The sequence below is a fragment of the Martes martes genome, assembly GCF_963455335.1.
Source record: "Martes martes genome assembly, chromosome: 3".
Lineage (NCBI taxonomy): Eukaryota > Metazoa > Chordata > Mammalia > Carnivora > Mustelidae > Martes > Martes martes.
In genome coordinates, this window is record NC_137890.1 from 12,540,727 (window position 1) to 12,566,540 (window position 25,814).

Sequence of the window (25,814 nt, forward strand, 5' to 3'; positions counted from 1 at the left end):
CACTGATGGATGTTTGGGATGTTTCCACGTTTTGGCGTGAAAAGTTTTGTTTTGAACAGGTACGTACATGCACTTGTTTGAGAACTTGCTTTCAATTTTGGGGGGTATATACTTAGGAGTGGAATTGCTGGGTCATATGGTAATTTTTTTTTTTTTAGTTTTATTTCAGTTTAGTTTTGTTTTATTTAAAATAAATTCAATTATTAACATATAATGTATTATTGGTTTCAGAGGTAGAGGTCAGTGATTCATCAGTCTCATACAATACCCAGTGCTCATTATATCATGAGCCCTCCTTAATGTCCAGCACCCAGTATCCCATCCCCCCAGCCCCCAGCCTTCCAGCAACCCTCAGTTTGTTTCCTAAGGTTGAGCCTCTTATGGTTTGTCTCCCTTTCTGATTTCATCTTGTTTTACTTTTTCCTCTCCTCCGATCATATGGCAATTCTATGTTTAATTTTTAAGGAACGATCCAACTGTTTTCCACAGTGGTTGAACCATTTCACGTTCCCACCAGGAATACAGGATGGCCCAACAGGATTTTTTTTTAATTAAAAAAACTAAAGATAAAAAAAAAGGAAAGGCACTAGAAAGGTCATAAATTCTCAGAGCTCATTAAGGGCAGTGTTCACAGGAGGCACAGCAATGTCAGTGGGATGAAAATTATCTTTGGCCTTGGGCCAATTCCTGAGTTACATAGAGCCTCGGTTTCCTCACTGGTGAAACACAGAGACCACGACATCACAGAGCGCTTGAGTAGTAAGTGAAGAAAACCTGAGAAAGCCTACTTGCTGGCACAGGGTAGACAAGAGTTGGCTGAACCTCAACATCCCTTATGAACAGGAGCATTCAGTGTAGTTGAAAAGGTAGTGGAAACCATGATGGACATACGAATGATGATCCCCCCTGAAAGGGAGAGTTTCCAAAGGCAACGCATCTCTGGAAAGTATGATTTCAACAAGAAGAGGGCGCCCATGGTGGAGGCAGTGTGCCACACGGTGTTAAAAAGCACAGCCTTTGAAACCAGACAGTCCTGGGTCTTCAAACTAGCTTTGCTTCGAAGTAGTCAGAATTCCTTCCACCACAAATGACAAGAACCCAACTCAAACAGCCCATGCAAAGGAGAGGAGACTTGCTGACTATGGCAGAGCTTCCAAAAAGGGTGTTGTGCATGGGTTATAGGTGGGCAGTGGTACTCCTCCCCTTGGCCCTGGGGAGGGGGTGGGGTCTGCTGGGGCTGGTACCTTGACATAGAACGTGTAAAACTGGTCACTCTGCTTTCCCATTACAAATATGCTATCTCATGTGACCAGTGGCTCTCATGGGCTCCTATCCTCACCATCCCAGGGACGGAGAAGGAAGAAGGCCCATTCTACCAGGACACAGGTAGAAAAATCCCAGGGATAGTTGGATTAGCGTGGTTTGCATCATGTGTTCCTGTTTCCCACCAACTCCCAAGACCAGGACACTGGGTATATCAACCCAGCTTGGGTCAGCCGTTCCATCCCTTGTAACCATAAAGATGGGATCATTTAAGAAAATGGAAGCCCCTATATCTGGGGGGGGAAGGGGAAAGAATGCCTCCTCAAAAGGAGATGGACACACAAATTTTAATGAGATCTAATTTATTAAAAATTTTTATGGTTTGAGCTTTTGGTGTCATGTCTAAGAACTCTTTTCCTAGCTCTAGGATCCAAAAATTTTTTTCCTAGTTTTTTTTTCTGCAAGTGTTAGAGCTTTCCATTTCATATTTAAATTCATGATCCAGTTTTGAATTAATTTTTGTATTCAGTGTGAACTTCATTTTTTTGTCTCTGGATGTCCAGTTTTCCAACATCGTTTGTTAAAAACACTCTTCTTCCTCCATTGAATTGACTTGTGCCTTTCCTAAAAATTAATTGGACGCATTGCATTGATCTATTTTTGGGTTCTCTTTTCTCTTCTATCGATCTACGTGCCTCTTCCTCTTTCAGTATTGTGCAGTCTTGGTTACGAAGACTATGTACTAAGTCTTAACATCAGGAAGGCATTTCCTCCCACTTAATTCTTCTTTTTCAGAGTGGTGTTAGCTATTCTAGTCATTCCATAGAATTCTAGTCATTCCGTATAATTTTTGTCATTCCATATAAATTTTAGAATTGGATTGTCTATATCTGCAAAAAAAATCTTGCTGAGATTTTCATAGGAACTATGTTGAATCTATAGATATTTGGGGGCGAATTGATATCTTTCCTATAGCGAATCTTTTAATTCATTAGTACCTAATACCTCTTCATTTACTTAGATCTTCTTTTACTTATTTCGACCACGTGTCGTGATTTTCAGCATACAGATCCTATCCTGTTTTGTGCTGCAAAGGACCCTGTTAGGAGGGTGAAAGATAAGTTCTTGGCAGGGAGAAGTATTTGCAAATCCCATGTCTCACAAAGATCTTACACCTGTGATATATAAGGAGCTCTCAAAACTTGTCAGTAAAAGAAACCAGACAAATTACAAATTACAATCCAATTGTAACTTAGGCAAAACATATAAATGGATGTTTCGCCAAACAGGAGTGTGAATGGCAAATAAGCACACCAAAAAAGATGTTCGATGTCATTAGCTGTGTCATAGCTTAGTCACACAAGCTTGGATCGTTCACAAAGGTTAATAAATTGAGCATTCATGCTGACGGGTTAGTGTAGGAGAATTAGATGCGTTCATGTTGGCCACTGATGACAAAGGATAGAATCGAACAAATCCAGCGTCAGGTCAAAATGGTGTGTTTTTAACTACATAGAAAGGCTATTGTTTTCTCCAGAGGCATATGCCAAATTTATAACAATGTAAAAACTATCCACCATATGGTACTTATATTCCTTTTCAAAAATGTGTTAAGTACATAAGAGCTAGTTTAACCTGTTTTTTAGGGTAGCAGATGCTAGTTTTCATATCTTCTAATATTTATCCTTAATGATCCCCTTAATCCTACTATGCTGTTATTTTGATCATAAAATTCTCCTGGTTTCTCCAACTTCTGACTTATTTGTTTAACCATATTGTACCAGGCCACAGTTCTAATGGGAATGGGCAGAACCCGTGATCTAAACATTACTTTGAAGGGCACGTGGGTGGCTCAGTCAGTTAAGTGTCTGCCTTCAGCTCAGGTCCTGGTCCCAGGGTCCTGGGATCAAGTCCACATCGGGCTCCCTGCTCAGCAGGGGGTCTGCTTCTTTCTCTTCTCCTGCTCCTCCCCCACTGCTCATGCTATCTCCCTCTCTCTCTCTCAAATAAATAAATCTTTTTTAAAAAGCCAAAAACCCCCACATTCCTTTAAAGAATAATACTGTACATCTTCCAAATCCTATCACTTAATAATCAGTGCATGTGTGATTCAAATAGCAATGAATTATTTGCCATATATTTATTGAAGGTCAAATAATTACTTGGCATTTATCATGCACCGACTATATGGAAAGGGTTTTTAAGAAATCCTCCAATGTGGAAAATTTTCAAAATAATTTTGCATAAGTAGCAGCTTGGGCCTCAAACTCAGGCCATGTTGTTAATCAGATTATTTGTCCCAACAGTGAAGAAGGACCAGAAAAGATGATACAATCCAAACGCACTGATAATGAGCCCAGGAGAGGACTATTCCACTAGAGAATTACCTGCTATCCTTTTGGCCCCTACAGCTCTTATTATTCTCATTAGCCTGTATTTCTTGCCTATTAATGCTCTGAAAGTTGGCCATGGAAAGATGAAAGTAGAATTCTCATGCAACAGGAAATGGCAGCCATCTGGTATACCTGATGTCTGAAGAGAAGAAAAGGCCTCACGCTGAGGTATTTCTAATAGAATTGGTATATTCTTTTTTTCTTTTTTCAAAGATTTTATTCATTTATTTTATTTTAGAGAAAAAGAGAGAGAGGGAGGGAGCATGAGGGAGTACAAGGATGGGGGAGGGGTAGAGAGAGAGGGAGAAGCAGGCTTCCCACTGAGCAAGGATCCCAACCAGGTACTTGATCCCAGGACCCTGAGATCATGACCTGAGGCAAAGGCAGACATTTCACCGACTGAGCCATCCAGAAGCCCCTGGAATTGGTAGTTTCTTTAGCAACAGCTTCAAATATGATAGTATTTCTCCCCCAAGATGATGCAACTCAAAGTCCTTGCTGTTTTAGCTTTTGAAGTCATGATGTTCCTCTGCTGCCCCCTCAAGGTTCTCAGATTTTTCTCTAGAAAGACAAATTTTTAAATAACCAAAACCACCGCCCAAAATAGAATATAAAAATCACCCGTAAGCTGCTCATGAGGCAAACTGATAGTCTCAATTATTAAAAACCAGTGATATTATCTTTCACACACTTACTTCGTGGGGTGGCTATTTACTTCTTACTCGCACCTTTCAGGATGACGAACCTTTAAGATCTATAATTACAAGATATTTTTGCATACATTTTAAGGTTAAAGAGCAAAACCTTTTTTTGGATATCTAATATCTTAACTTTTAGGACACCCACAGTACAAATGAGTCACAAATTCCAACTTGATCATTTTTTCACTGTGTCCACCATCAACCTATCAACTCTGTTTTTTTCTGAGATAAAAGGATTTTCCAGAATTGTACTAGGCATGAAGGGCCTGGGGTTGGGCAGGGAGGCGGGTGGGGGCGTGGGCGGGCCCACTGTGCACCTGTGGCTTCCCAGCGCTGTGTGCGCCTGACCTCACTTAGGACCCTGTCAAGTAGGTCTTTATTTTCCCACTTCCCACTTAGCAGACTTGGCATCCACAAGCCAAGTACACTTTCCAAATCCCCCCACTTCACAAATAGTGAGTGTGCACGATTCAAATACCTCCAAAGTCCCCACTCTTTCCCGCACGGCATGCTAGTCCTGCGAGAAAACACGCATCCGTTCCCTCTTTCACTTAGGCTCTGACTTTCCATCTTCGCCTCCTTTCGAGCAGTTCACCGAGCACCTGCTCTTCGGGGGCTGCCAAGAGAAGAGCTGAAATCCCTCCGGTCTGGAAGGCTGCACGACAGCGTAAATGCACGTCATACTACCCGACTGCACCCTTTACAAAATGGCTCAGATGGTAACTTTGACGTTCTGTGATTTTTACTGCAACTACAAAAACAAAATTAGAAAAAAACGAGACACAGAATAAAATATCGGTTATGTAGAGATGTTGGAAGGCTGAAAGAGGAAGAAAGGGGATACTGAAATGCCGGTACTTTCAGAAATGAGCCACGGTGCCTGGGGTGGGGGTGAGATGTTACTGCTCCGGGAAGCAGGTGGCTGCCCAGGGCCGGCTAGAACCAGAGCTCAGGGGGTGCTGGGACCCGACCCCCCGAGGCTGGGACGGGAAGCCCGAGGTTCTTCAGAAGCCTCCTGCTACTCAGGGGCGCTGCCGGGAGCTGGGAACGGGAGGATGTCCCTTCTTCTCTCCCTGCCCCGTATCCTCCTGGGGCCTCCCATCCGTAGGATCCAAACAGAAGCCAGCTGGCCAGGGAGTCCTGCAAAGTCACTGGGGCCAAGTCCCAGCCCCAGTGTGGGAGAGCAGAGCGCGTGGACGAGTGGAGCTTGGAGCCAAGAGACTGGACTTGAGGGACCAGCACAACTGGTGGATTTGCAGCCTGGATGTTCTGTTAGGTAATAGGGTAGTAATGGGAAGCTTCCCGACAGTGAGAATACTGTGGTATTTACGGACATGTCCTTATTCTTAGGAAATGCATGCTCAAAATTAAGGAATGAGGGGTTAGGATTCTGTAACTTTTGCTAAAGAAAAGATTGTTTGTGACACAAGGAGGGCAAGGCAGACTGTATTCAGGGAGACCACGGCGACAGGTGTGGTCCATTGTCCAGAGCAATGGGGCTCTGCTGGGTCAGAGACAGGCTCAACTGTCACCCCCACAAGGACAAGCGGGGATTTCTAGCTCAGGGGCAGGGTGGGGCTCGGTGCGTGGGAAACTGGGAAGGGGTGACATTGGGGTGCTGGGGTTCTGGCTGAACAAACCTGGCAGGACCCTTGCTGCCTCGCCAGGGGGATGGGGTGGGGCACGGGGAACCCGACTGGAGGGGGAGGAGGCTCCCCCGACAGCACGATTCTCACCACGTTGGACAAGGCAGGGAGGACCACGGGAGTCCAAAAGCCGAGGCCCACGAGAAGAGCTCGGAGGAGGCTGATCAGAGCTCGCTCAAGGAGGCAATCTCGGTCTCTCTCAAGGGATTCTGGAGGTAACTGTTCGGGGTGGTGAGTCTGGACAAAGGGTATATAGGGATTCCTTGTGCTATTTCTTACGCTTATCTGTGAATTTGAAATTGTTTTGAAACAAAAAATTTAAAAACCCCAAACCTGTACAGTTCTTGTTTCTGGTTCATGCCTCTGAGCGTCTGTTGGCCGAGCCATACTCTTATGGAGTTTTGTTTGTCTAACCTGACAGAGTACTCAGTGCGTCACACTTTTCATCACTAAGAACAAAACCTGTCGAAACTGTAGGACTGCACTGCGAGCCTTGGTCAAGAAAAAGCATCTCATAGACTACACTTCAATCATGAGTACCATCTGCATGATTTTTGTTGTACCCTCACAGCAACTGTACCTCTATTGACATTATAATTTTAAAAATCAACTCACCGGGGCGCCTGGGTGGCTCAGTTGGTTAAGCATCTGCCAGTTAAGCGTCTGCTTTTGGCTCAGGTCGTGATCCCGGGGTCCTGGGATCCAGCCCCTTGTCAGCAGGGAGCCTGCTTCATTCTCCCTCTGCCTCTTCCCCAGCTTGTGCTCTCAAATTGCACTCAATAAATAAAATCTTTAAAAAAAAATCAACTCACTTTTTAAAGCACTTTAAAATTTTAAATCGTTACCCCAAACGAAAAATTGGTATCATTTGCTATAAATAGCAGGCAACCACAAAAATAAACACATTAAACACACAACTCTGATATTAAATTTTTAAAAAATAAAATGAAATGCTAGTAAAGATCATAATTTTATGAGAACGCATACTTGAAAATATGCTCCCTAATGAGAATGAGACTTTCTATGCCAATTTAATAATAAAAGGCTATTTAGCCTGATGCCGCTTAGTTTAAAATGAAATGAGGTTCTAAATCAGTATGATGATCTAGTTTTAACAATTTGATGAGAATCAGTACTGAGCGTATCTATTTAAAAGGCAAAAATGTTCAACCTCCATCTTTAATAGAGCTGGTTATTGATAATTCCTGGCCAAAAAGATGTAAATTTTATTCCAAAAAGCCATTTGAATATTTATCACCCTGGAAGGATACATACGAACAGATCATTTTCCTTCTGTGGAAGATGTTTAAAAAATATTTTTCAGACAATTTAGTAGGTTGGAACTTAAAATTTATTGCAGGAACACAGACCTTGAGCGGGCCAATTTCAAAGATTTCTTTCACAGCAGAGGCATTTAGAAACAAAAAATTTAGGTTAGGTTAATCACTGTTGGCTTATTAAAAACAAACAAACCTGAATGTCTGGTTAGAGTTCAGGCTAGGTTAACTAGGCAGGTGGGTAGTTTCTCAGAACAGTGTTGTTTTTTTTAGAAATACATTAAAAAAATATTTTTTTAGTACTCTGTATAGCCAACGTGGAACTCTCTTAAACTCAACCCTGAGATGAAAAGTTGCACACTCTACTGAGACAGCCCGTCACTCCTTAGAACAGTTTTTAACCCAACTCCTGTCCATCAGAAAGACACAGAGGCTTTTCATCAGGAATGCTAATTTCCTTCCAGAAGGACGTTATGAATTACACAGAGCAAAAATGTTCTGTTGGGGCCAAGTCTATGAACTTTTCTTTCACAGGGAAAGCTGAGAGGGCCTAGCTGAGGCATGAGAGTGAAGAGAGACTTTTCCCTGAATGTTTTATAAATCTTGAATTTTGAACCAGGTACAGGTGGCCCTCTGTAAAACGTTACATAATAAAAAAAAAAAGAAAACAAACAAAACTTGGCAGAATTTGAGCCTCTTCTCAAAATACCCACGTACGAACTGAAGAAGAGAGCATTCCTTACTTATCTGTTGCCATCTGTTCCAGAAAATATGTCAAGGATCTTTTCATAAATAATTAAAATATTTCCAGTGAAAGTGTTCAGGTGAGTTCCAGAGCGGAAAGCTCAGATTATCAGGTTTTCAATCTTGGTTGGTCTGGGAATGTTTGAATGGGGTCTGGTCCCCAGGGCCTGAATGGGGCTGTCCCAGTAAGGCCGCTACCCTGAACCCCCTGGCACTTGGGTTACATCATTCCACCAAATTGCCACCAGCACTCCCCACCACACAGAGATCAGAGGAAGCCTTTGGAGCATCCAAGAGAAACTATTTGGGAATAATGCCATCTATTCTAGCTAGCTCAGGTAAAGGCCAGGTTTGCAAAGAAAACAGGCCCAGGCAAGAAACCAGTGGTCTAGTACACCAACGTGGAATGGGGCTGAAGAGAAACAGCCCCTGACCGGTACATCTAAGCAGTTTTCAAAACAGCAGGAAGCCTGTGGGGCCAGGGCTCCCTTCCAGGAGGGAAGGGAGTTGGGGCTGCTGGGAGCGTGGGGAGGCAGGGCTCTGGGCGGCCGTGGACTGGAGTCAGATGGCAAGGTGGAACCAGGCCCCAGTGGCCAGCCCCCGACCTTGCAGGCCTCTGGGAAGGACTCCTGGGAACTGGCCTCTGCACTAGGAAAGCAAGCAGCTTTGGGGTGATCGTGGTCCCTGAAGGCCGGAGCAGGGCTTCACACTGTCTCTGGTGACACACCCTGAGGCTTCCATCTCGGGAGGGGAGCAAAGGGTGATCTCCATTGTGAAACCAGAAAGTCCCCCTTAGTATCTTCAAATGCAGTCTTCATCGAACCTCAGAATCCTTCCTACTGTCATTCAGGAGTCACGGTTCTTCAAAGAGACCGTTGTAATTTCAATCCATTGTAATGTCTCCACGTTAGTGTTGCTATTTTATATTCTCTCTACTCACTTTTTAAAAGATTTGACATAAGAGTACAAACAGGGGGAGCAACAAAGGGCGAGGGAGAAGCAAGCTTCCCGCCGAGCAGGGAGGATTCGATCCCCCATCTATCAGGCTCCCTGCTGGGCAGGAAGCCTGTTTCTCCCTTCCCCACTCCCCCTGCTTGTGTTCCCTCTGTCAAATAAATAAAATCTTTAAAAAAAAAACCACCAACAAACCAACCAAGAAATCACCAGCTACAATGTGAGCTTCTGGTCTTATGGCTTATTTATCATTTATTTATTATAAATGGTAACCTTTTCTCGAGACCCAATTCAAGAACACTAAAAATTGGTATGTTGCATTTTTCTTAAAATCTTTTAATAATAAACTTGAAAAAATTTTTTATTAAGATTTTTAAAAAAAATTTATTCGAGAGAGCACCCATGAGAGCACGAGCAGGGGGGAGGGTCAGGAGGAGGGCAGGGAGTCTCCTCCTCTGCCTGCTGCTATCCCCTATCAGTGGCACCAATCTTTAAAAATAAACTTTTTGTGGTGTTTCGCACAAAAACCATACACATTGCACTGCTTCTGGATTCCTTTTTTTCATAAAGTAAAAATTGAGCTATAATTTAAGTGTCATATTCAAATAAAAGTAGTATGTAAAACAAGGTCAAATACCATCTAGTAAATGAGTGTCAGGATTATAGGGCTGTGTAAAAAAGGGGGGGGGCAGTCTACTGCAGGATGGTCTTAGAGTTACCCCTGCCCCTGTGCTTCAGAAATTCAAGAGTTGAAGTAAAAAGCCAAGCCTATTCCTTGCAGGTCACCCACTCTCCAACAGCCGCACTCAGAACGTTTGGAGGTAAGGGAAATGGAAGATGGCAGGTCTGGGCCATCGCTCCTTTGAGGCAAAGAGGGATACAAGGTGCGAAGTGATTTCTATGGAACAAGACAAGAGCCAAAAAATTGTTTGGTACTTCAGAGAATGAAGCCATACTAAGTTAAACATTCAGCTAGCCCCTTAAGTCTTTTAAACTGCTTAACAGGAACTCATTCGAGACTAGATCATAAAACTGTAATGCTCCCACCACTATGAATATGCACCCCCCTTATTTATTATGAGACCAGGTGCATCAAGAATGTTTATTTGCTTATGTATTTAGTGATGGTTCTGTTAGTCAAACTACAACTCCAGAGTCATGATAAAGTTGCCTTCCCATTACAGAAGTGTCAAATTAGCTTTAAGACAATTTACTTTTCTTTAAATTTACAGCATTAAAAAAATACTCCAAATGAGTTCTGCTACAAATTTCTAACACTTGTGCACGTAACTTAATCCTTTGTTACAAAATACCCAGAAAATGTAAGAGCCACACACATTATTTCCTCCCAGAAATAGCTTGGATTCATAAATATATCATTACTGGTGGACATACAAGGCCACTAGGCAACTAAATTTGGTACAAAAGGAAAAAACATGAACTTCCATCTTGTGTAGACAAAATGAGGTATTAAAAATGTTTCCCCGGAAAATTCCAAAGCACTGTTAGTTCATGAACATATTACAATGAGCTATGAGCCCTGGATTGCAAGATCACATCACATTAACAGCCTTGAATACCAACCTTCCCCAATGGATTCGATTCAATTTCAATGACATGTTTCTCTACGTCTCTCCAGAAGGGTGGATCTGCACCCCTTTACTTCCTCCAGGGATCTTACCGACTTCACTCGTCCATCTTCTGATTTTCCCATTAACGCTTAACCAGAAGCTACGAAGAGTCGTACCTGAATGTGCTTAGAACGGAGCTCCACAGACACGAGATTCTCCGAAAACGCGCAGCCATCCTGCGACCACGCGTCCATCTGAACTTAAAAGTGTGCCACATTTTTAACATGTTTTCTTTCAAGTGTAGTAATAATTTAAATTAAAAACAAAAGTGAATCTGCGATTGGCATCAGTACACGAACTGGCTTTTCACACTATTCTACGTAAGAAAGCACAAAGGAGATGTCTTGACACGTTCTACTCCCACAGGAACACAGGGTATAGAAGAGCTCCAAACACTGCCCCCGACACACCACTGAGCAGTCGCGGAGGTGCCCGCTGAAAGCAATGGCTGCGCTGGTGAAGTCACTCAGTGCTGTCTGCCAGAGACTGACGCTGCTGGGCTAATGATGTTGTGCTGAAAACTGAAAATGTATTTGAAGGGTAGCTGCTACCAAGTGAACCATCTAAGATAATTCATTCTTTCTAGTCCATTTCAGATTTAGTTTTAATAAAGTAATGCAAATCGCTTAAAGAAAAAATCTTTAATTTTAAATTCTGATCTATGCATAAAATTCATTTCTTTTTATCACGGTTAAATTTAGTACAAACTATAAAAATGTTAACACTGAAGTTTCAACAGAAATCTGTTCAGATCCCTTAGAAAAATTACGTAAAGAAACAACAGCAAGTCATTTACTGGTATGAGGTTAACACACAAAGAAAAAAAATTCACACATTTAACTGAATTTACCAGTAAATAATTTTAGGCATAATATTTATCATAAAATTAAAAGTTTGAAAGTTGTGTGTGGCTCTGTTATCAATTACAATTTGCAGTGAAAATATTGAGCCAAATCTTTTTTTATCTATCAGGACAATCCTAATTTTAAAAAACTATTGGCTGAAATTTGCAAACCTTAAAAGGATACCGATTGTGAAGGAATAGGCATATAACTTAGTTTAAATTAAAGTAGAAGACGGTAAAAACTAGATGCTTTAATTAATGTTCCAACTGCAGAAGGAAAATATTAGGGGAAAAAAGAAAACATTCAAAGCCATAGTTACTACTCTAAAAAAAAATTAGCTTATTCTTGTATTAAAAACATTAAATGAATCAAAGCCAGACAGTACTGAATTTTTACACAAACTTCTTTTGTATTTCAATGTTGTTTATTGAGGAGTGAATGAGAGACTACTGCCAGACATGCCAACGACACTTCACATTCAAGGGCTGGAAGCTGAAAAGCTTTCCAAATTGAGTCACTGCATAAGCCTTTTGGGAAAAAACTGAAAGTGACATCAAATATGACATCTTCATGCTTGTTTTTGTCTTCAGCTTTTTTTTTCTTTTTTCAATTTTTAGATCTACTAGTTTGTTGGGTAGAAGGCTTCTTTCTACCCTACAAAGAGACTCACACTCCAATTAATAAAATTAACACTAGGTGTATAGCAAATTGTTTTTAACAGACATCTACGCTCAGTAACTGATCTTAAAGCTGTTTTGTCTTAAATTTCCTTTGTCTAATGAGAGAACTTAATTTCATTTCCCTTCCACGTTCACACGGGTGGCTTACACCAGTAGAAAAATACTCTTCGGTGCTACTGTAGGGCTTACGGGGAACCTCTTCCGTGGTACGAGAACCCGTTCAAACACCACTCTGAAACCCAGTGCTTCTCTTTCCGCTGGTGTGGCCTTGCCGAAGAATGGCCTACACAACACAACTCTACCGCTCTCTTTGCTCAAAAACAAAACAAAGAAACCTAAACAAAAGGGTAAACGTTTATTTGGAGTTAGTTTTCTGGTGGTGATATTAAGGCCCTTCAAGCAGAGTTCAGGAGCTCCTGTATGGCTGCCTGCTGCTCGGGACTGAGCTGTGCTATGCACTCGGTCCACAATCCTCCAGAAGTCTAGGAAAAAACAGTTTCAGAAATTTAGATTCAGTGAAACGGTCATTTAGAAGTATTGTACTAACCATCATTAGGTAGACTGTAATAATAATGCCAAATACTTTCTTTCAAGGTAGAGTAGTTTCATGAGTATCCTTATAAAAGCAAGAAATCTGTTCATATCTTTAAAGTTCATTTACCCTAAGTTTTCTTCATTCAGTGTGATCTGATAAACCTATACTTGGTAGAGGACACAGTCAAGTAAACAACAGGTAAGAATTTGGGGAGCATATCATTTAAAAGACTTTGGTAGATGACAGCTCACTTACTATTCAAATCTCATCTTTTTTTTCTTCAGACAATGCAAAAAAAACCCTACATGAGTATGTGCTAATAAGCACCAACCGGAAGATTCAAAATGTCTCAAGTTTAGGACAAATGTTTTAGTGCTAATAAAAAAAGTGAGAGCACACAGACCATATATTAAGTAATTTGAGCCTTGGAGATGAGAGAATATAAAAATGAAATTGGGGGGGCGCCTGGGTGGCTCGGTGGGTTAAAGCCTCTGCCTTCGGCTCAGGTCATGGTCTCGGGGTCCTGGGATCGAGCCCCACATCGGGCTCTCTGCTCAGTGGGGAGCCTGCTTTCTCCTCTCTCTGCCTGCCTCTCTGTCTACTTGTGATCTCTGTCTGTCAAATAAATAAATAAAATCTTAAAAAAAATTAAAAAAAGAAAAAAAAAAGAAATTGGGTACCTATTTCTAATATAGAAAAAAGGAAAAAAAATAAGCCCCCAAAACAAAACCAAAACACCTCTCAAAAACTATTTTATTGCCCCTTCCACAATTTCAGCAAAACAGCTTACCTGTACTTGACGAACTACATTAGCCAGACGTTTGGCACAAGGATCTTCATGTTTAATTGCCTCATGCATTTCTCCTTCTGCAATTATACTGAATATTTTGGGCAGATTGGTATTGTTTGGGCCAAGAACGATGGGGTGATTACTGACCAAAGAGAAGAAAGCCATTATAAATGAAAATTATAAGGAGAAATCACTCAAGCACTCATACTTTCCTACATCCTTCCTCCAACATAGAATTTTGTTACACAATTTTCTTCTAAGATGATTATGCATTCACTAAAGTCATATTCAGTGGGAGGAAAACCAGCTGATTTTATTTATTAGCTCTTCAGTGTCTTCCCATGTAAATCAGGAAAAATACTTGGCTCATTTCTTAGATTTGTTTTAAGGGGCAAGGAATAGAATGTTCGAAGTGCTTTATAAATAATTTGTGACTTAGTTAAAGAAAAAAAAAGAGCTATTACTAAGAATAACAGTTTCTTAACACTATTGTTATTTATATATGGCAAAATGGTTTCCAAATACATTTGAAGTTTAAAAGGATTCAGTGGCATTTCAAGAGTATGTTGGGAAATAAACTTTACACGAATTTAATGGAAAGAAACAAAATAGTGAATTTAACTAGAATTCTAGCCTTTCATTAAGAGACTTTCAGAATAGTCATTTCCAAGGGAGATGATCCAAGAGCATGATGGAGAACTGGTGGCTTCAGAGGCAGGAGCAGATAAGGAGTGTACAGTTTCCAGGATGGCTATCACATCCCCTAATGACAGTTCTCCGTGGGAACACTCAAACACAGCATTTGTGTGAACAAGAACTTAAAAAGGCATGAGGGAATATGCCCACTGGCCTATTTCTACAACTTCTAGGAAAGGAGTGGTTGTAGTCCTTAGAGTTATTCATGAATAAAAGCAGTAATTAACAGCGACAGAGCCTATATCTGATTAATATTTGGAAGACAGGGGTGCCTGGGTGGCTCAGTGGGTTAAAGCCTCTGCCTTCGGCTCAGTCATGATCCCAGGGTCCTGGGATTGAGCCCCACATCGGGTTCTCGGCTCAGCGGGGAGCCTGCTTCCCCCTCTCTCTCTGCCTGCCTCTCTGCCTACTTGTGATCTCTCTCTCTGTTGAATAAATAAATAAAATCTTAAAAAAAAAAAAAAATTTGGAGGACAGACACCAAAGAACACACCCTGGATTTGACAGCTTCCATGGCCTCCAGGTTGTTGCAATTCTTAGATATACTCATGAACACAAAATAGCATCAATAATGCCAGAGCCTAGGGCCAGATCTTGATTACTGGTTCGGAATACTTTCCTTACACCACTGATTCTTGAATCCCCCCCTCCCCAAATACCAGAATTTTAGAGGGCCAAATAATGGCACTGTCAACATTCTTCAATCTCATTCTACTAGTATGTGATATATGTCAATTACACCTTAGTAAAGCTGAAATTTAAAAAAAAATCTAAAGCAGGGTGCCCAGGTGGCATCTGCCTCCGGCTCAGGTCACAATCCCAGGGTCCTGGGACTGAGTTCTGCATTGGGCTCCCTGCTCATCAGGGAGCCCACTTCTCCCCCTGCTTGCGCTGTCAAATAAATAAGTATCTTAAAAAATAAAAATCTAAAGCCAAATAAATAAAAAAACCCAGATAAATGGGGAGGGTGACAATATTAAAAGGGAACTTTCTTACAACATTATATTCTACAATGCCTCAACTGCTGAATTTAATTTCATAAAGAGTAAGTCAAAATTAGATCTAACTGTAAGGCAGCATTAACTGTGATATGGCTTAACATGATTTATAAAGACAACATTATTATAAACCTATACATCTGAGGGCTATGCACAGGAAACACTGTTTTGTAAAGGGAGGAAGAAAATAAGGTCTAATTTGTCCTTTTTCTTACCTTTCAATCAAATCACACAGATAATTAAAAGTCTGAACAGCTTCTTCTTTATCTTCATGTAGTGGAAGCCAGGACAACCAGTGTGGCAGGACTTCTTCAACACTCACACAGTCAGGCTTGAACTTCATAATTTTCCCTACTGCTGAGATGCAGTTCTCTGTAGCATTGACATTTTCTTTGGTCTTAGAATCGGCAGACTGAATAACTCTTACCAGCAGCGGAAGTGCTTCTAAAATAGGCAATTGCAAGAAGGTCAGTTAAAACCTCACATTTCAAGCCAATGTTTTTTTATCTACGGCCCCATTATCGATTACAGTGAAGAATTAGTAAGGTGTAAGGTATGTTGTGTCATTGTGGCCGCAGAACCAGACCCAGTGAGGAAAGGCAGGCTGCCACAACCAGGAGCACCAGCCCTCACTCTACTGAAGGAGACCCTACGAGGTCGAGGTCAGGAGCCTCCAGGTTTATACTCCCGGCCACTTACTTCAGCTTTTAAGAGCCTCCAGCTATATTCCTGTGCTACCCCTACAGGGATCCCAGTATGTCTGGAAAGTCCTATATTCGGGGCGCCTGGGTGCCTCAGTGAATTAAGTGTCTGACTTTGGCGGAGATCATGATCTCAGGGTCCTGGGATCAAGCCCCCTCATCGGGCTCTGTGCTAAGTGCAGAGTCTGCTTCTCCTTCTCCCTCTGCCCTCTGCCCCCTGCCCCCACCCCGGCTCATGTGTGCTCTCACTCTTTCAAATGGATAGAATCTTAAAAAAAGTTAAAAATAAAAAAGTCCTCTCCTACAGCTGGGGTGTAAACCCCAAACCCGAAATAACTGTGCTCTGGAGGACATGGTGGAGAGGCTCAGATTCCACTCATTTATTTCCGTTTCCAGAACAAAGAGGTCAATTCGTATGCACCAAAGGTGACAAGTTTGAGAAAGGGAAGGAGAATACAGCAAAAATAGCAATATAATGTTTGGGGGCATGGAAGAGAACGAGGAGGTGATTAAGAGAGTGCCTGAAACCAAACAAATGAAAGTACCTGTACAAAAAGGACGGTAGTTATCTCCACCATACTGTGCCATGACTCCCAAGCCATATGCAGCTGCTTGCCTGACTTCCGGGCTGTTGTCACATACATACTGGAGCATCGGCCTTAAGAAATATTCTGCATATTTAAATGAGGCTGGACTACAGTGTTCTATGACATCATCAAAGATGCACAATCCCCATTGTCTGTCTGGCCATGGTCTATGTGGACACTATAAAAGAGAGAATCTTTTAAGCTTTGAATACCGGAGTACATAAAGAATGTAAAAAACAAAAACAAAAACAAAAACAAAACAAAACACTACTGACTATCAGCTTACATGGATATTCCTGATATAGGCAATGAAATACAACACAGGAATAATCACTTCTTGTGAATAACAATCCTCAACTTACCAAAGAGATTTAATGAACTACAAGTTTAAAAGACTGCGAGATTTTTCTATAGAATCTCACAATCTGACATTAGCACATACCAGGAAGAACCAGCAGCAGCAGCAGCAACTTATGTACATTTGCTTCATAAAAAAGATAATGATAATGCTGTCTTTAAGAAACAACAAGAAAGGGATGCCTGGGTGGCTCAGTTGGTTAAGCATCTGCCTTCGGCTCAAGTCATGATCCCAGCGTCCTGAGATCGAGTCCCACATTGGGCTCTTTGCTCAGCAGGGAGCCTGCTTCTCCCTCTCCCTGCTGCTCCCCCTGCTTGTGCTCACTCACTCTCTCACTCTTGCTCTCTCTTTGACAAATAAATAAATAAATAAAATCTTTAAAACAAGAACAAAACAACAAGAAAAGCTGTGAACAGGTTTTAACTTCATGTATCCACTCAACAGGCTAAGTCACATGTGCCTAAACTTTTTAAAAAATGTGCTGCACTACTAAATACAAAGCAAAAGTAAAACCCAAAGCAAGACAAACTTCTATTGATTGCTTTTCATGCATATTTTAAAAACTGAATACATAAGGCCATCATCCACAATGTATGATTGCTGACTGTACGTAACAAGGATTTTAACTGAATCCTCGAGGGTCCACCAAAGAAAGTAGTAATTTTGTTAATTTAGCAGGGCACACATAACCTCAAATAATGAAAAGTCATTTGTAGGTCCCTGGAATGCACTGTAATTTAATTGAACTATGGAAAACCCAATTAGCAAACCTTAGGCATGTATTAAATAAGAAAATATCAAGGGCAATGCAATAAACTTGACAAAATTAAAGATGTACTCTGGAAGCTCTCTATGATTTCTAAGATCCATTTTAACCTAAAAGTGTGTTTTTAAAAGCTGCACAGAAAACATCACAGGCAACTATCTAAAACAACTATCAGAGAGAGGCAACACTTACAATTAGGTTGACAATTAACGGAAGCAGCTGTTCAAACCACGGTAACACCTTTTCCTTGTAGCTACTGAATATTGAGTGTAAAATGTCTGACACTTTGGTCAGAATATAAACATCATTATCATCCTAAAAACAAAAACAAAAACCAAAAACACACACAACATCCATATGCATTAATAAGTTATCTCCACTATGACAGTTACATTTATTTTTAAAAATTTAAGATGTGTAGAAAACTCAATTTGTCATCATTTTCTTAAGGGCACAGCAAGAGTCTGGAGCCTGCGCTTAACACTGATGACTGGAGGTGGCGTCTCCTACCGGCCCAGAAAGAGAAGGTGTAGGCAAGTACTGTGCTTATTCCAAAGAGTTTTCTTGAAATGTACTTAAGTTTCGAAGCTCTGAGACAGAGTGTTTTTACTTCAGTACTCTTTTTTTGTTTTCTGCAAGAATGTTTCTAACCTGGGAGTAGACTGGCGGAGATGTGGCTTCAGTTACTCACAAGCTGCGTCTGTCAGCATGTGAGCACCCTGCACAGCAAGGGGCTGACTGGTCCACCAGGATGGCTACAGGCCACACTCTGGGCCCTGAACACACAGCGCAAATAGATTTCACAGCATCAAGTGATTCGATGAGGAGAGAACTGAGCAACAAGCTAAAGACAACTTACGTCAACCACTCTGTGTGTTATCTGTGATAAAATCTGTATTATTCTGTGGTCTGGGAGAAAAACAACTGATATTACAAAAAGATCGAGCCTTCAGCCCTAGACTGCCAACAGGGTGTGGCTTTAGATAGTCATTCAACACCTGATCTGAGCTCACTCTAATCTTTAAAGTGCTAAAAGCACCAAAAAAAAAGTTGTTCAGGAGAACGTAAAAGAAATACCCGGGGAACTTCGGAGCGCTGCTATGTGTGAGGTACTGCTGCAAGAACTCTCCCTCAGCGTCCCAACCACCATCAGCTAGCTTCAATTACTTCTTCTCTAAATTAATAAGTGCAACACATGTCGGATTCTTCTGCTAAAAATTACTGATAATTACTATCAGAATGACAAGTCAGATGAATCAGAAACTTAAGCATTTAAAATCGTCCAGATGCAAATGATCATATAAATTGGGTTGTGAAGGGAGTGATTTACCTCATCTTGTAGTGACTCTTCCACCTGCTCATCATAGTCTTCATCTTGTCTTTTAACTAAAACACACCCAAATAAATGTCTTTGTAAATGTTGCCAAAATGGTCAAGGATTACATTCAGAAATAAAAGCGTGGAAAACTTACCTTGCCGCAGTTCTTGATTTTTAAAATGCTCTTCGAGTTTAGCTTTCAATATTCCTCCCAATTCTTCAAAATGTTCATTATTAAGGCATCCATCTCCCATGACTTCAATGCACTACAATGGAATTGGGTCAAGAAAGCAAGCCATGGGGGGCGCCTGGGTGGCTCAGTTGGTTGAGCGACTACCTTTGGCTCAGGTTATGATCCCGGCTTCCAGGATCGAGTCCCGCATCGGGCTCCCAGCTCTTTGGGGAGTCTGCTTCTCCCTCTGATCTTCTCTCTCATGCTCTCTCTCACTCATTCTCTCTCAAATAAATAAATAAAATTAAAAAAAAAAAAAAAAAAAAAAAAAAAAAAAAAAAAAAAAAAAAAAAGAAAGCAAGCCATGGGATTCAAGGGTTTGAGAGTCACTAGTTAAATTCCACTAAAAATCACACATGGAAAGGGGCTCCTGGATGGCTCAGTTGTTAGGCATCTGCCTTCGGCTCAGGTCATGATCCCAGGGTGCTGGGACTGAACCCCACATTGGCCCCCTGCTCGGCGGGAAGCCTGCTTCTTCCTCTCCCACTCCTCCTGCTTGTGTTCCCTCTCTGTCTGTCAAATAAATAAAATCTTAAAAAAAAAAAAATAAAGAAAAAGAATCACATGGGAGCATGAGAAAAATTCACTAAGCCAGTACCCTGGAAGACTAATGACTGACTGAGTAGATAATGCTTGGGGTGTGGGGGTGTGTGTGTGTTACAATGACAGTACTTCAAAGAAAAGAACTTAAACAACGTTTTTATATGAAGCAGATCCTGAGCAGGTCTTAAATGCCAGGCATTACTGCTAGGTGCTGAGGTCTCAAAGACGGAGCAGAGCACCCAGCCTCTAGGGAGCTCAATCAGCACTCACAGACTCTGCACAGACCAGCTCGAGAAAAAGGGCAAGCGTGTGCTGGGAGGGCAGGCACTACAGCTGGGGGAGAGGATATGTGCAAAGGCCCAGTAACATGCATTCTTTGGAAAAACAGAAGTAAATTCAAACTGCAGGAGTATAAATGGGGACAAATAAAGATGACGAACAACTTTCAAAACGAAGTGGGAAGCAGGCCATGGAGCTGACCAAGAAATACAGGAAGGGAAGTGACAAGTAACAAGCAAGTTCATGTTTGAGAAAAGCGGAATGAACCGAGAGGGAGAGAAAGGACAGAGACTTCTGGAACAGACCAAGTAAGGCTATCTCGGCACAAAGAAGACACAGACAGCGTGAACAGCAGAGGGATGGATACAGCAGAGAATAGGACCAAGTAGGTGTGGGCGGGTGGGAAATGAGCCAAGATTCTGCAGATGGATTATTAGGTAAATGAGAGTGGAAACTAACCAAGACTAGACTGTAAGAGCGGCTACTCTGAAAGAAAAAAACAAACAAACAAAAAAAAACCCAAAAACAACAAAAAGAATGCAAAACAAAAAGTGTTAAGCTAAAAAAAAGGATTAAACATTTCCAGTAAATAAAATAATCTGTTATAGCACAAAAAGACTCAATTTGATTTATTTAGCTAGACTAATAAACGAACACACACCTTATATGTGTTTTTAAAAGAAAAATACTTACCTTTGCAAAAGAATGCATTATTTCTGAGAGGACATCTGAATCTGGTTCTGTGCCAATGGCCTTGATTAGAGCATCACACATAAAATGCCACATCTGTGTGAGATACTCAGGACCACGAACTCTCGCACATTCCAGGAGAAGAGGCATGGATTCTGCTGCTGCCACTCGAACACGTTTTATTGTTAAGGAAACATAATCACTATTCTTAGATACACTTAGTGTAATCACTATCCTCAAAAAATGGTTCTATCACTTTGCTTATGTAAACACTAAAGAGCTCACTGAGCACCAGGTAACCTGTTTATCCCAGACTGCTACCCAGGAGCTTGTGGTAAGCAGAACATATGTACAAACCAGACATCTCCCTACCGGTATGACTTATCTCCCATCTTTTCCGTCATCTACAATAGAGCAGCAATGAGTCTCAAATGTGGAAGGATCTGGGATCCTTAGAGCCTATCTCGAGATGTTCCTATCCCAAAACTTTAGGCAATATAGGTTTCTAATAAATGCAACCAAAGCTATGATTCTCCCAGGAAAACTAATGAGGATCTCCTCCTGCCAGAGCCTTTTCAGTTTTCATCGAAGATTAATTGCCCCTCCCTATCTAATATCATTTGTAAAATAAGGTTCAGAGACTTCCTCTTAAAAAGACTTCTTTGTCCTCTGGCGTCATGTTAAGTGTCTGTTGGGCAAAAGCTGTCATTTGTAAAGGATGCCACTGCAGGGGGCTGCATGAAGAACTACAACAAAGGGAACCTAGAGTCAGGCAAATCTCAGTTTGGTCTGGACTCAAACACTGTTGGGCTGTCTTTTTTTTAAAAATCCATCTATGAAATTTGTGTGTGTGTGTGTGTGTGTGTGTGTAAAGGCCATATAAATGTTTCTGTATGTATGAATAATTATTATCACATTGGAAAGAAAAGATTTAACATGCAGATTTATCAAATGTTTCTCCCCAAAGTACAACCACACAAAATTCTCAGTGAGTCTCTAAACTATTAAGAAAGGTCTTAAGTTTAACATCACCCGAAGATATTTGAGAAAAGTAGCAATTATATATATAACCACAAACATTTGCTTATAAAATATCAATCCTTAAAACCTGTCAGAGCTTCATAGAAAAAGCTGTCAACTAGAAGTTAGATCTATAACATTTTCTTTTTCATGTTTTTGGCCCAAGCAAAAACCATGAAACTAAAGCACATGCAAAAAATGAAATTTACCTACAGTTAGTGCAAACAGTAACAGTGATGTAGGCTGCAGTTAACACAAAATCTAATACTTGAACAAGCTACAACTGAACTAATACTAGAAATGTTTTGCTTTCAAAAATTGTAGGATATCATCGTGGAAATAAAATTTCAGTAGAGGGACCATCAGTTTGACAACCTGTTCAGTATATTCCACAAAGCCTTCCTTCAACTCTTTAGCATAGCAAACCTGAAAACAAAATATCGGAAAAGAAATCAAGATCCATGTTAGTTTTTAGGTGTTAATACTTATTAAATAGCAGAATCATAAGGACCACAGAATGCTGTATCCTGACTAGAAATGTAGTCAAAGCTGCATGCAGCGGGTGCCTGGGTGGCTCAGTTCGTTGAGTGTCCCACGCCCGATTTTGGCTCAGGTCATGACCTCAGGGTCCTGAAATCAGGCCCCATGTCAGGCTCTGTGTTCAGCGTGGAGTCCCACCGAGAGGCCCTCTTCCCCTCCCCTGCTCACTATCTCTCTCTCTCTCTCAAATAAATAAATGAACAATATATTAAGAAAAAAAAAAGCGGCATGCAGGACTGTGAAGGTTATTTGGAAAACACAAATATAAATGTAAAAAAGAACTGTAAAATGGGAAGGGGCCGTGGCGTGACTGCAGTATACACTGTCCTTCAAAGGTTCAAACAACACTCGTTTTAATTCTTGTGCATGGGAGAATTTTGCAGAAGTTTCAGCACTGTGAGAAACTTCAAACAAAATGTATCAATTAAAGAAAAATAATTTAAAAAGATAAGGGGCACCTGAGACTCAGCTGGTTAAGCCTCTGCCTTCGGCTCCGGTCATGATCTCAGGGTCCTGGGACTGAGCCCCACATTGGGCTCCCTGCTCAGTAGGGAGTCTGCTTCTCCCTCTTCCGCTGCCCCTCCCCCTGTCTGTGCGGGTGCAACTGCGCTCTCTCTCTCAAATAAATTTAAAAAATCTTGGGGGGGGAAAAAAAGATATAGGGGTGACTGGGTGGCTCAGTCAGCTGAGTATGACTCTTGATCTCAGGGTCCTGAGACAGAACGCCGTGTCGGACTTCGCTCTAAGTTCTGAGCTCGCTTAAGATTCTCTCTCCCTCTCCCTTTGGCCCTCCTCCACGCTAAAATATAATTGTGGCATATCATTTACTTTGTAAATCTGCCAACTGGCTTATGTTATTTTGTATTTTTTAAAATAATTATTTCAGGGCACCTGGGTGGCTCATTCAGTTGAGCTTCCAGCTCCTGGTTTCAGCTCAGGTCACCCCCACTTCGGGATCTGTGCTCAGTGGGGAGTCTGCTTGAGTAGTCTCTCTCTCAAATAGTCAATCTTAAAAAAGAAATAATCTCGGTACTGAAACAGAAAAACAGTGCTGTCTGCTTACTTATTTACTGAGAGACAGAGCACCCGTTATCAGGGATTGTGGGGTAGAGGAGTGGGGTGGGTGGGAGACGGAGAGAGAGAATCACAAGCAGGCTCCACGCCCAGTGCAGAGTCTGATGCAGCTCCCTCTCACCACCCTCAGACCCTGTCCTGAGCTGAAACCAAGAGCTGGATGCCCAAATGACCAAGCCACCCAGGTGCCCCAAACAGTGCTGTTTTAAAAATAACTGTTTCTTGGGGCGCCTGGGTGGCTCAGTGGGTTGAGCCTCTGCCTTCGGCTCAGGTCGTAGTCTCAGGGTCCTGGGATCGAGCCCCGCATCGGGCTCTCTGCTCAGCGGGGAGCCTGCTTCCTCCTCCTCTCTCTGCCTGCCTCTCTGCCTACTTGTGATCTCTCTCTGTCAAATAAATAAAAAATCTTAAAAAAAAAAAGATAATTTTTTCTTTACTTTCTTCCACTACATTAAAAGATTTGATAATTTTGTTTAGAGATGTGACATTTATAATTGCTCTCTGCTTGAGAGATACCACAAAAATCCAAGATGTTCATAAATTATGGACATAAAAGTTTATAAAATATAGTAAGTACTGATAAGCTAAGTTTAGGAAATGCAAGTTTAATGAATTAGAAAACACAACAACAGTCCTTTATTAGTACAAGATAAAATGTAAGCAATTAACTTTTATTTAGGCTTATTTAATTGCTTAATTTATTATCCAAAACCATAATTTTAAAATTCTTTTAAAAAATATATTGTTGGGCACCTGGGTGGCTCAGTGGGTTGAAGCCTCTGCCTTCAACTCGGGTCATGATCCCAGAGTCCTGGGATCGAGCCCAGTGTCGGGCTCTCTGCACGGCGGGGAGCCTGCTTCCTCCTCTCTCTGCCTGCCTCTCTGCCTACTTGTGATCTCTGTCAAATAAATAAATAAAATCTTAAAAAGAAAATTTATTGTCCCTGTCTATAACACAAGCTCATGAAGGGGAAAAAAACAACTCAAAGAGAACTTACACACAAGACCCCATAATACCATAAGAAATAATCACTGCAAACTTTTTGATGTCCCTAGCATGTTTATGTATTTTTTTTTTTTTGAAACCATACAATTTTCAGTAGCACGAGCACATTTCTGTTCATTCATTCAAAAAAATGTTCTTTGGCCATCTTATCTACTATACACTAAGCACAAAACAGACCAAAGTCCTTGCCCCCACGTAGCTTTGTATCAGCTGTGTAATGTTCTAGGGTACATTATTATCTTCCTAGTAACAAGCATTCGAGCTGCTTGTGTTTTGCTGCTGTTGTTAGAAACGACACCAATAATGAAGTTTACCTACATGATTTCTTTTTTTAAAGATTTATTTTAGAAAGAGAGACAGGATGAGCAAGAGGAGGGGCAGAGGGAGAGAATACTCTGCCCGCTGAGCACAGAGCCCTATGTGGGGCTTGACCCCAGCGCCTTGAGATCATGACCTGAGCCCAAAGCAGGAGTAGGTGGCTTAGCTGACTGAGCCCCCCAGGCACCGCACCTACAGGATTTCTTTATCCAAAAGTAAATGGGTCACAAGGTTTCTACATTTTAAAGAATATGTTCCTGCTCTTTAAAATAATTTCTTTAGCACCTATGAAAAGAACTCTGAAATGTGTACGCAGGTGTTATGGGAGATTGTCAACTGAAGTTTGGTAAACAGTGGATGCACTCACCAGCATCTGACAAGCAGTAGACTTTTCTTCCAATCCTGCAGTTTTAATACCAAAACTTTGCTGATCCCCAAGGTTCACAAACTCCCAACCATCATCATCACTCATGTTCTCCATGTCTTGTGCTATTAATAGGAAGAAAACAAATATATGTTAAAAATAATCACAGAGAAGAATTTTACAACTCCTATGTCTTCGTGAAGACACCTACTGTCTAAAAGGGCTACTTCAGGCTTAATTGAAGCGGTCTTCATTAAAGGCCCCATAACCACTGGAAGGTACTGCTGAAATTCTTTTCCAAGAATTTTGCACATTCTGGCCCATGCTGAGATCATGTAAGAGATCTGGGGGGAAAAAATTAAAACTGATTTTAAAACAATGGGTAAGAAGACATCACAAAGAAAGCCATTTCCCTATTTCATAGAAACAATGTTTACCTCTTTAAGAGGTAAGTCCATTTTCTAAGGTCATATACTTAAAACATTCAGAGACAACAAAATCATTGTGAACCTTTACCCTCAGATACAGACAGCATGTGAGGCAAGAAAGACCAGGACCGTGTCTTATTGTTTGTTACTTTCAAGAAGCAATATTTAGTTTTTCTCTAATAGCATCTGGACTACATAAATAAAACCTACTTAACTATATCAGATTATGGCACTGAATTTTTGAAGGCAAGAACCTATTTTATCTAACTGTATCCCTACTGCCTAGCATTCCATTTGTTAAACATTTATTTACACCCAAGAAACAAAGCATGCCTTTCTCATAGCTGTTTTAATTTTCTAAGTGGCTGGGCACGTTGAAGACACCTCTTCTGCTACTGTACTTCATAGTCTTAATCACCCGCAAATTACCTACAGAGATT

General features: G+C 41.2%; 1 protein-coding gene across 1 annotated transcript in view; it reads right to left on the minus strand.

Moving 5' to 3' along the window:
- Nucleotides 1-12,470: 12,470 nt before the first annotated feature.
- The window catches only part of IPO5 (importin 5), a 41,540-nt gene continuing 28,196 nt past the window's right edge, over nucleotides 12,471-25,814 (minus strand). Inside the window, exons 16-26 of the mRNA XM_080798050.1 lie at nucleotides 25,158-25,290; nucleotides 24,950-25,071; nucleotides 21,977-22,073; nucleotides 20,631-20,803; nucleotides 19,038-19,149; nucleotides 18,896-18,951; nucleotides 17,758-17,880; nucleotides 16,400-16,619; nucleotides 15,369-15,597; nucleotides 13,460-13,601; nucleotides 12,471-12,616 (exon numbers count right to left, since the gene is read on the minus strand). Of these exons, the coding sequence (XP_080654176.1) occupies nucleotides 12,530-12,616; nucleotides 13,460-13,601; nucleotides 15,369-15,597; nucleotides 16,400-16,619; nucleotides 17,758-17,880; nucleotides 18,896-18,951; nucleotides 19,038-19,149; nucleotides 20,631-20,803; nucleotides 21,977-22,073; nucleotides 24,950-25,071; nucleotides 25,158-25,290 (1,494 nt within the window). The 3' untranslated portion in view covers nucleotides 12,471-12,529. The remainder of the gene's footprint in view (nucleotides 12,617-13,459; nucleotides 13,602-15,368; nucleotides 15,598-16,399; nucleotides 16,620-17,757; nucleotides 17,881-18,895; nucleotides 18,952-19,037; nucleotides 19,150-20,630; nucleotides 20,804-21,976; nucleotides 22,074-24,949; nucleotides 25,072-25,157; nucleotides 25,291-25,814) is intronic.